Here is a 12,329-nt window from a genome sequence, read left to right on the forward strand (position 1 = left end):
TCGAGTGTCCTTACTAAATTGATCATACGACTTAAATTATTTCATCAGATATGCCAGCACTTTAAAGTGAAATTTGACTCGCATATGCTTGGGGTATTAAGCGTTTGAATTGCAGAATAATGATAAGAAGAGGCTTAATTTCCAAGGTATAATGTATACTGATAAGAAGAGACTTCTTGATTAGTATTTTTTTTATCATGAACCCTTTTGAGATCAATTTGATCAACTTGGAGAAAGTTCAAATAGAATCGTTACAAATATTGATATTAGTGTGTAATCTACAAACTGACAAAAATATCCAAAACTTTTGTTTAATTAGCATAGGAAGCTTTTTAAATAATGCCGGGAAATCCATAGCCCCCTCCATGGAAAGATCCTCCCACCTAACCCCCCACCCCCCCACACTGGTCTTGGGAAGGCATAGGGGTTTCGCCCCCAACTTATGTTAATTTCTGTTCGTTTTGAGTTTGACGCGATTATTTATTGTAATTTCTTTTCGGTTTTGGTTTCATTTATATATAGATGCTGATTAGTATTTTTTTTTTATCATGAACCCTTTTGAGATCAATTTGATCAACTTGCAGAAAGTTCAAATAGAATCGTTACAAATATTGATATTAGTGTGTAAACTACAAACTGACAAAAATATCCAAAACTTTTATTTAATTAGCATAGGAAGCTTTTTAAATAATGCTGGGAAATTCACAGCCTCCTCCATGGAAAGATCCTCCCACCTAACCCCCAACCCCCCACACTTACGTGGAGAAAGTTCAATTAGAATCGGTACAAATATTGATATTAGTGTGTAAACTACAAACTGACAAAAATATCCAAAACTTTTGTTTAATTAGCATAGGAAGCTTTTTAAATAATGCTGGAAAATCCATAGCCCCCTCCATGGAAAGATCCTCCCACCTAACCCCCAACCCCTCACACTGGCCTTGGGCAGGCCTAGGGGTTTTGCCCCCAACTTATGTTAATTTCTGCTCGTTTTGAGTTTGGCTCGATTATTTATTGTAATTTCTTTTCGGTTTGGGTTTCATTTATTTATAGATGCTAATTAGCGGTAGTTTTTTTTTTAAGTAAACTCAACCACAAACTTACAAAAATATACAAAACTTTTGTTTAATTAGCATAGGAAGCTTTTTCAATAATGCTGGGAAATCCAGAGCCTCCTCCATGGAATGATCCTCCCACCAATTCCCCAAACCCCCACCTTGGTCATGGAACGGCATATGGGTTTTGCACCTTGCGTATGTTAATTTCTGCTGGTTTTGATTTTGTCTCGATTATTTATTCTAATTTCTTTTCGGTTAGGGTTTCATTTATTTATAGATGCTGATTAGTATTTTTTTATCATGAACTCTTTTGAGATCAATTTGATCAACTTGGAGAAAGTTCAAATAGAATCGTTACAAACATTGATATTAGTGTGTAAACTACAAAGTGACAAAAATATCCTAAACTTTTGTTTAATTAGCATAGGAAGCTTTTTAAATAATGCTGGGAAATCCATAGCCCCCCCCCATGGAAAGATCCTCCCATCTAACCCCCAATTCCCCCAAACTGGTCTTGGGAAGGCATAGAGGTTTTGCCCCAACTTATGTTAATTTCTGCTTGTTTTGAGTTTGACTCGATTATTTATTGTAATTTCTTTTCGGTTTGGGTTTCATTTATTTATAGATGCTGATTAGTATTTTTTTATCATGAACCCTTTTGAGATCAATTTGATCAACTTGGAGAAAGTTCAAATAGAATCGTTACAAATATTGATATTACCCCCTCTCCCTCCTTTGCCCTCAGAAATGTGGGAACGAAGGGCCTCTGAGTCTTCCCCTTGAGGCAGATCTCATTTATTTTCGATTCTGATTATTTTTGGTTTTCCCTCCAAAATTGACCCCCCACCTCTCCTGCCCCTCAGAAATGGGGGAATGAAGGGCGTCTGAGCCTTCCCTTTGAGGTAGATTCCGTTTATTTTAGATTCTGAGTATTTTTCGTTTTCCCTCCAAAATAGACCCCCCACCTCACCGACCCCACAGAAATGGGGGACAGAAGGTCCTCTTAGCAGTCCCCTTGAGGCAGATTCCCGATTATTTGTGCTTAAGTGTATTTTTGGTTTTCCTTCCAAAATTGACCCCCCACCTCTCCTGCCCCTCAGAAATGGGGGAACGAAGGACCTCTGAGCCTTCCCCTTGAGGCAGATTCGCGTTTATTTTCGATTCTGAGTATTTTTGGTTTTCCCTTCAAAATTGATCCCCTCCCTCTCCTGCCCCTCAGAAATGGAGGAACGAAGGACCTCTGAGCTTTGCCCATGAGACAGATTCTTTTTATTTTCGATTCTGAGTATTTTTGGTTTTCCCTCTGAAATTGACTCCCCCTCTCCCGCCCCTGCCCTCAGAAATGTGGGAACGAAGGGTCTTTGAGCCTTCCCCTTGAGGCAGATCCCGTTTATTTTCGATGAGTATTTTTGGTTTTCCCTCCAAAATTGACCCCTCCCCTCCCCTGCCCTCAGTAATGGGGGAACGAAGGACCTCTGAGCTTTGCCCATGAGACAGATCCTGTTTATTTTCGATTCTGAGTAGTTTTGGTTTTCCCTCTGAAATTGACTCTCCCTCTCCCTCCCCTGCCCTCAGAAATGTGGGAACGAAGGGTCTTTGAGCCTTCCCCTTGAGGCAGATCCCTTTTATTTTCGATTCTGAGTATTTTTGGTTTTCCCTCCAAAATTGACCCCTCCCCTGCCCTCAGAAATGGGGGAACGAAGGGAACCTTAGATCTTATTTTAAATTTACAATACTTATCAAACATCACTTCTGTATTATACAGACCACATCGGAAAGGTAAAGCTAGGTCAAGTCACAATTTCATTCTATCGTCGTTAGCCATTTTCATAGACTGATGATGTTTCAAAATTATAACAAATTACCTGAGTTAACAACTCCTTCGGGGTTACCTTAACTGCTAATCAGTGTAATCCTTTTTTTTCTTCCCCTTCATACAATCCAATCACTAATTAGAATCATTCACACTCTTATTATTCAAAACATTAATTAATATCGTTCATAGTGTCCAATTTGCGAATCCCTTTTTGCAAAAATGTCAAATACTCACTCTCTTTGAAAAAACTAAACCAGACTATATCCACCAAACCAGACTATACCCACCAAACCAGTCCTTGTTATAGCTTCCATAGAATTCCATATGCCATGTGAGGGAGCTCTGAATCTCTTTTAAAAGGTGTAGAGCTTCTGTAGAATAACGTAGAAATTGCTATAGCTTCAAGCAAAGTATAAGGTAACACAAAGGAACCAGACAAGAAACCCGTCAAAGGGCTATTTGCAAGAATGATTGCATAGCGTGGTTTCTGATTGAGTTTACAGTATTTAAACGATTGTTTTTTGGCGTTTAGGGGGGGGGGAGGAGGTATCTAGGTTAGATTAGGTTTCGTATGTAATATATACTAATACAATATACTAATAAGCTAATACAGCAGCAACAAAATGGAATTTCTGTGTGAGCAACTAATAAATTTTGAAAGTAAATTTTAAATTTTTCTGTGAAAGCCTTTCCCACATGACCAGAGTCTCCATTTCACATTTTCAATTTTTATATAGTTTCCGGTAGGCTTCTATTAGCTGGACTCTTTTGATAGCTCAAACTCGAGACGCGTTGAAAAACCCGTTTTTCAACGGGATGAGACAAGACTCCGCTGTAGAGAAATACAATGTATAGCGTGGTTTTAATTGCGTATACGATATTTAAAGTGTTGTTTTTGGGTTTTTTTCGGGGGGGGGGGGGGGAGAAGTGGTACCTAGGTTTGGTTACGTATTTAATATATACTATGCTTTATCCTTTATTTGGTTAGCATTAACCAAACTTGACTTTTTTTCGTGTATAGCGCTGGTTTAGATATAACGCACCAGTACCCAATATAGTGTGAAGCTATATTGAAACTTTACTGGCCTTAACTCTAGCTTGCCGTCGTTCCTAGCGGCTGCTCGCAAATCACAATCAATAAGTGGAGTGTGCTGTGCATTCCAGAGAGAAGCCAAAAGTGGCGCAGGGAGTTTTCGGCATGGCCGGAATATGCTTAAAGGGGGGGAATTGTGCCGAGCGTGGCGGAACAAGTGGTGCTCCGAGATATACATCACGTGACGAAGAATGGACAACCCTAAGGGTCTTTGTTAACATTAAAATTAAAACTAACATAAAAAACTGTTTACACTAAAAATAAAAAATACTAGCATAAACACAGAGTATAAATGATACTAGCGTGCATGCTGTATGAAATAATAATATAAAAAACATGACATTGTTATATCTTGACAGTTTATTTTTCATGGTCATGAGAATAGATTTTTGCGTTAGCATTATTGTTAGGTCATTATCATTGCATAACAACTGCAAAGGATTAAAGAGATGATTACAAATCCCGGAAGATTGAAGATTCGTATTGTTAGGTCAATATCGTTGCAAAAAAACTGCAAAGGGGTTATAGAGATGATTACAAATCCCGGAAGATGACACATTTTAGGTCTGTTCACGCCTGAAAACTAAGATTTATAAGATTTTTCTTTTGACTGTTTCAAAGTTTTACGGGCGGTACTACATTTTTGTCAGTGTTGCCGCGTTGAAGGGTGAAAAATGAAATTACGAAGCTAATTAGTTAAATTTATTTCCGTCCGTAAAAATTCAATTAAAAACAATCTGTTGATTCCCAAAGACAACTACGCCCTCAATGGAAGGCTACACCTTCTTAAGCTGTTTTGAGCCATTTTTTAGCTCATTTTTGCTGATTTTTTACCCATGTTGTTTTTTTTTTATCTGGCGTCCTTTACTGCCAGAAACTGCTTGAAGAGATCTTGCATAAAAATTGAATTTGAATTTGAATTTCCTCTTGTATTTTAAGATATATGTGATTGTAGAAGTATCCGCTTACTCAATGCAAACAATCAGATATATTTTCACTGTCCTTGGTCGTCCAAAAGTCTGTTGCCAAATTTTAGTAATACCGCCATCAAAATGAAAATTTGGTTTCATATGGCTCGCTGACGGAGGATGGCGGTAAATGTATGAGGTCCAGAATTTTAAAGCGAAACCAGGTCAAAGCCCAGATTGGCACAGCAGGGAGGGGGAGGGGCACAGCTGTGGGATTCCCATCCGTCAGCATTTTAAGCAGAACACATTTTAAGCAAACTCAGACACATCTCCTTGAGAATTGCGTGCCACCAGAGACGGCTGAAGGGGAAATGGAGGCAATAGAAATTTTGCTTTAAAACCCTGAACCTCGTACATTTGCCGCCATCCTTCGTAAGCGAACCATGTAAACCAAATTTTCATTTCAATGACTGTATTACTACCTAGTAACACAGTGTTTAATTTGTTATTTATTTATAGGAACATCACCACCCCAACTCTGGAAAGTCCCTCTACTCTTTCTTTAAAATTTCTTGGCAACGCCCTTGCCCATTGAGGCGGGATAAAATGTTATATTATTTAACCAGCCGTAGGCAGCAAAATAGTTACAGTGTACATCAAAGCAGGGAATTTTACACGTCAATTGTCATTAATATAGACAGATTTGATGCGAGATAAGAAGCCTTTTCAATGTGTTTCCTTTAAGTCTTTTTCTCTAACACAGGGCTTTCTAATGATATGGCTTTCTCAATAATTGGAAATCGAAAGACTTACGTTGAAATTGAAGGCTCCAACTCCTATACCAGCAGCAGCTCCCGACCCAGCCATTCCAATAAAGTGCTCACTTCCAATATTGCTCGCGAAAAGGGAAGCACCGACCTTAAATAGAATATAATTAGTTATATAACATATATACATATATATATATATATATATATATATATATATATATATATATATATATATATATATATATATATATATATATATATATATATATATATATATATATAATATATATATAATATATATAAATATATATATATATATATATATATATATATATATATATATATATATATATATATATATATATATATATATATATATATAAATATATATAAATATATATAATATATATATATATATATATATATATATATATATATATATATATATATATATATATATATATATATATATATATATATATATATATATATATATATATATATATATATATATATATATATATATATATATATAGTGATGATGATGAGTGATGATGATGATGATGATATAGTATATATATATATATATATATATATATATATATATATATATATATATATATATATATATATATATATGATGATGATGATGATATATATATATATATATATATATATATATATATATATATATATATATATATATATATATATATATATATATATATATATATATATATATATATATATATATATATATATATATATATATATATATATATATATATATATATATATATATATATATATATATATATATATATATATATATATATATATATATATATATATATATATATATATATATATATATATATATATATATATATATATATATATATATATATATATATATATATATATATATATATATATATATATATATATATATATATATACATATATATATATGGTACTTGTGCATTAAACGTGGTAACGAACTGTAAGTAAGGAGCGATGCAACTCAACCGAAACTAAAAAACAGAATCTTGATATCAATAGATATATCAAAAGAATTAGCTTATTATGTTGATTCCAAATATATAACATTCATTCAGTTTAAAGTTAAACATCAGAAGTTACGAGCCTGAGAAAATTATGCTGATTTTCGAAAAAGGGACGAAACACATCCTAAAAGTCAAGAAATCTTAATAAAAATCATATCATCAGATTCAGCGTATCCGATAACCCTGATACAGAAGTTTCAAGCTTCCATCTGCAAAAATGTGGAATTTTTTATTTTTTGCCAGAAGAAAGATCAAGGATGCGTGTTTATTGTTATTTTTTTTTCCCCAGGGGTGATCGCATCGAACTAATAGTCCTAGAATATCGAGAAAGGTCTCATTCAAACGGAAATTAAAAGTTCTAGTGCCCTTTTTAAGTGACCAAAAAGACTGGAGGGCAACTGGGCCCCTCCGAACCACCTTTTTTTCCTAAAAGTCAGCCGATCAAAATTCTGAGATAGCCATTTTGTTCAGCATAGTTGAAAAGCCCAGTAATTATATCGTTGAGGATAACATAACCCTCAACAGGCCCTCGGCAAAGATTTGTAAGTCAAGAAATTTGCCCATTCTTTACGTATTGTATTTCTTATTGGGAATTATACAGACATTTTATGAGGAGAGGGGCGGATTTTCTGCTGGCCGATTTTCTGCGGGGATAATTTTCCGTGGGGAGGGAAGTTTCCAAGGGTGAACTTCCCAAGGGAAATCTTACCCTGGGGGAATTTGCCAAGATTTCTATACAAAATTATTTTTATTTGTCATACTTTCTCTTTGCCGACTCAATTTTACATGTGAAGATGTTAAGGGGAATCATCCAGGGAAAATATTTACTAAGTTGGAACTTTCTAGAGTATCTTTCCGTAGGAGGAGGGATTTTCCATGGGAGAAATTCTCCATGGGGCCCACAGGATAAATTCTCCAGAGGGAAGTTTCTGCGGGTGCACCTTTCCACTAGGAGCGGGAGGCATTTGTGAGAAGAATATTCCACGGAGGGGGGATTGCCGGTATGATTATAAAAAACAATCAGAAATTAAAGTCTCTTTTCAAATAAAAGTGAGCTAAGAATTTATTTAGCCGGAATCGTCCACAAAAATGGGTAATCTTCAGCTAGAATGAAATTGTCAGGGGGGAAATTTTCCTGGTGGTAGGGGGAGGGGGGGGGTATTTTATGTAGAAAGAATATGGAGGGATTTTTTGTGAGAGGAAGGATTTTTCCTTGGAGGGGAGGGGATCCATATTTCCCGGCTTTGCATGAGGGGATAGCCCCCTCATACACATAATAAATAAATTTTAGTTTTATACGGTGATATTTCCACATTGGGAGGATAGTTTCTGGAGATGAACTTTCCATAAGAAATTCTATACGGGGGAAACCTTTGCCACAATTAATACGCAAATTTCAATTTTAACAATTTTAATTGTTCATATACGGTTAACCAAATTCGAACCTGCATTAGATGAAAAATGTTCAGAAATTAAATTAAAAAGTTTTTTACACTGAAAGAAAGGAGCGACATTAAAACTTAAAACGAACAGAAATTATTCCGTATGTGAAAAGGGTTGTCCCTTTCTCAACACCCCACTCTTTACGCTATAGATTTTATATTAGTTCAAAAAGTACAGTTGTGACAAATAAGCAATCTTACACGAGATACCCCTTCATATAAAGAATAATTTCTGTTCCTTTTTGAGTTTTAATAATACTCCTTACTTTCAATTGAAAAAACTTTTTTTTGTAAATTTAATTTACAAGAAAGCCCAACCAAACGGTTGTAACGCCCGCTTTATCTGCAGCCAATCGTCGACCAGACACACACAGGCACACACAGATCGTAAGTGCCTTTGCCATTCCCTCCAATATAGATATTTTGGCGATTCACTGCATAGTTTCCTACATTTTAAACACAAAATGCTGACTTTTTTGCGTTTTTTTAATTTACCCTCCTCAGAAAAAATCCAACTTAATGTGCTTTTATAGGAGGCAGGGGGTGGCACAAAGTCAAATTGTACAACCAAACCCAATGGAATTATCAGGCTGCAAAGTTTTCATGATAACTCCACCGTCGGTTCCACTTTTGTGAGGAAAATTGTTTCAGTTAAAGATTTTCAGCCGTTGTCCAATACGAGAAATGAAATGGAGCCTCCCTTTCCAATAAGGAAATCATGGCTACACTCGTAGCTAAGAATGGAAGCATTTGATAGAATACGGACACTTGCATGGGCTGGGGATACTAGGCCCTGGCTTCCTTCTGCTTGAAATACTGAAAGTGCATAACTTCTTAATTTGGCAAATAAAATTATTATGCTTCTCGAACAAATTTTTTTCATAGCTTTACTTCCTCTTGAATGAATTATTTACTGACCCCAGGCTGACACCCATACAATAGATACCTATAACTATTTCAATTGGAAAAGCAATCGTGCCTAGGGGTTACACACTCTCCTCAATCTAGTGTGCACTATTAAGCACCCCTTGCTCCACAACGAGTGGGGGCACTTCCACCGCGCTCCCTTTCTTCGCAGCGCAAAATATATCCCTCGTTACTTGTTCATTGAACGAAACACACTCCCGAATTCCGCTGGTTAGTATCTGACAAAAACCAGTTTGCCTCCCTGCAATCGGTTATGATTTCCTTATTTTGAGTGAGAAAAACTACAATGTAGGTATATTTTAATTAAATATTTGATATGTCGAGGTGGTTGTGGTTTAATTTTGTTTAGGTTAGATTAGGTATTTAATATAATACGTTCTGCGTGGCCTGCTTCCTATAATTGTTCGTTGCAGTTTCCATAATTTTGTTTCTAAAGTATTATATTTTCATCTTATGTTGGCATATTTCATTAGGAGTAACCTAACTTCACTTCTTGGGTGTGTTCCGTTTAATGAACAAACACCTACCCTACCACTCTTAGCAAACTTCCACAACTCCTGGAACGCACGGCCTTGGTGTGCAAGATTTTTGAAAGTCATCAAGCCCTCAATTTGCTTTGGGTAATTAAATACGCTGCAGAAAAATCTATCTATTAGCGGGACATTGGCTTTGAATAAACCAACCCATATTGAAAACAAAAGTTTTGAACCTTTACATCAACTGCATCAACATTATACCTTGAAAGTAATAGTGACAGAGGTGACACTTCAACGCCTTCCTGAATGAAGCTTCATTTTTGAGTTTGCATAAACCCGTCGGCAAGGGCACATCTAATTGCGTAATATTCAAAGAAAATAAGAAAACTAGTTCCTCGAGTTCGTCGTACAATGATCAACAAGTGAAATCAGCTCGGTTGATTCAAAAGAAGTTAAGTTACTTAAATTTGAATGGGGAGCAAAACATGAAAAATTTGGCTGTTTTCAATGGCTAATTACGCAATTTTCCAAGAGATTGTGCTTTACAGAGACCTTTCTAATGCATACTTTAAAACGACGAACATTGGTGTAAATTTAAAAAAGAAACATGGGGGCAAAACCTATTTCCCAATAAACAGGTTAAAGAGGGACAAGCTAGCAAATCAGAATTATACGAAATTGTATGGTTATAGAAGTTATAACAAGATATACAGCATGACAAAACAATTTATATAATCATAATCACAAGCACAATCGCAAAAATTGTTTACGCTTAGAACTGTCGGAGATGGTTGAAAGAATATAGGCAGGGTAGGTATGCATGGGGAAACAAGCCATAGAGTACCAACCGTCCCCTATTCCACGATAATTTACGCACCTGCAAATGAGTCACTGGATTCAGAAGATACCATCTGATTCAGTGTGCCAATAGCAAAGGGAGGGTATTAATTTTTTTTTTTTTAAGTCGCCATTTATTTTTGTATAAATTTATTTTTTAAAAGGATAAGGATAAAAGGAAAAGGATAAATAATAAATTTATTTTTTAAAAGGATAAGAACAGTTTGTAAAAAATTGATTGACTTTGAAAATAAATTTGGACAGTTGTTCGAAAATATATCCAAAAGTTCATGGGGCATAGAACTGACTAGCATAAGACGAATAGCCAAATTATTAGGCAATGATTTTAGCCAAATCGAATTTTTGCTAATTGGCGAATTTGCTAATTGGCAAATTTTGCAAATTGGCTATTTAATAGCCAAATCGAATAGCTGAATTATTGAAATCAACGGAGATGGATAAAGAACTTCTGATAGCCTCGAGCCTCATTTGACCGAGGGGCATCCCCTTTCAGAAACCACGTGCAACATATGGGGCTAGCCAAACGGGGCGGAAGTGTGCCAAGCGTGGCAGAAACTACACAAAGCGCGAAGAAGACTGTAACGAGCGTGACAGGGAACAGTGCCAAGCTTGAAGGAAATTTGCAGCATGCTTGGCTTTCCGAGATGTTCACTAAGTGGCGGTAAGGGGATGCCCCTTGTTTTTGACAATTGGAACCATATCAGTGTGTCCTGTGCCATACCATTTTTACCATTCATCGGAAACAATACTGGCCAGATTTCTCTCCATGACCTGAATTTCTTCAAATAAATTTAGCATCATGCACAGTAAATTGAGGAATATGAAATAGAATACTATTGCGAAATTTTTGAATCTTGTACTTTTTTTTCTAACAATATTTATGTATCCTTACCTCAACCTTCCTTCCCTATGTGCATCGGCTTCCTCAATAAAGAAAAAAATTTCGTTTTTCATTCTTTCTTTTTACTTACCTACCAATTAAATTCCCTTATTTAATAATTATTTATGTCTCTTCAGCGCATTATAAAATACAGATTATCCAGTTAGTTTAAGAAGCCAAAGAAGATAAGAATTACGAAGGAAAGAAGCTAGTAAAAATCTGACTTGACCTTGCAAGACATGGAAGTCTTACTGGCACCAATTAAGAAAGAGAGGACAGGGAGGAATAAGACTCCTTGATTTTTTGCTCTACACTCCCCCGAAAATTTCGTAAAAATACCTCTATTTGTGCATTAATATAAAAATGCCTTTTTTTGGTATTTTCACTGAAAAACCAGAAAGTCAAAATTGACCCCCCCCCTAGATTTTGAAAAATACATCCCCCCCCCTTCATTTTTGTGACTTGTTATCGTTGGGATCATGGGTTAGGGTAATCGGGTGTTCAATTTATAAACAGAATTATTATCCATTTAGTAACCCAAAAATGAGAATATCTGTAAGCATATCTGTATCCACTAGTCTGTACAGCCTGCTCTCAAACTCAAATTACATTTAGTAAGGGTGGACTCTCAAATGTTGCGGATGAATTTCAAAACGTTTCACTGGATAAAATGCTCTCTAGGTTTGTAAGCCTTGGTCAGGTCACACCCGTCACGATGGTCACAGACCTTGATACCCATTTGAGGGGAATCTCTCCCCTGACGATCTTCTCCAAGTAGAGAGTAAAATAGCAAGAGAGATAGCCTTGGCCTGTCTGTACAATATGTATCAGTGGATGCAAGTGTCGCGACAGTCCCTCTGATTCAGCCACAACAAATTCAAGCCAGTTTGTGGGGTACACACGACAGAGTTTTAGTAATCAAAGCCCCACATGCTTCGCTAGCAGCTGAGTCTAGCATGGCTTTAAAGATTTTCGAAAGTAAATCTACAGTTCAAAGGAAAACTATTCCACTCAAGTTTCATAAATATAAGTTT

General features: G+C 35.7%; 1 protein-coding gene across 1 annotated transcript in view; it reads right to left on the reverse strand.

The window, feature by feature from the left end:
• Positions 1-12,329, reverse strand: part of LOC148939551 (sodium/mannose cotransporter SLC5A10-like) — a 200,568-nt gene that overhangs the window by 168,470 nt on the left and 19,769 nt on the right. Inside the window, exon 3 of the mRNA XM_089107078.1 lies at positions 5,689-5,793. Within this exon, the coding sequence (XP_088963204.1) occupies positions 5,689-5,793 (105 nt within the window). The remainder of the gene's footprint in view (positions 1-5,688; positions 5,794-12,329) is intronic.

This window comes from Artemia sp. Qi Xiang Cuo, chromosome 21 (assembly GCF_049724085.1).
Source record: "Artemia sp. Qi Xiang Cuo chromosome 21, ASM4972408v1, whole genome shotgun sequence".
In the NCBI taxonomy this organism is placed as follows: Eukaryota; Metazoa; Arthropoda; class Branchiopoda; order Anostraca; family Artemiidae; genus Artemia; species Artemia sp. Qi Xiang Cuo.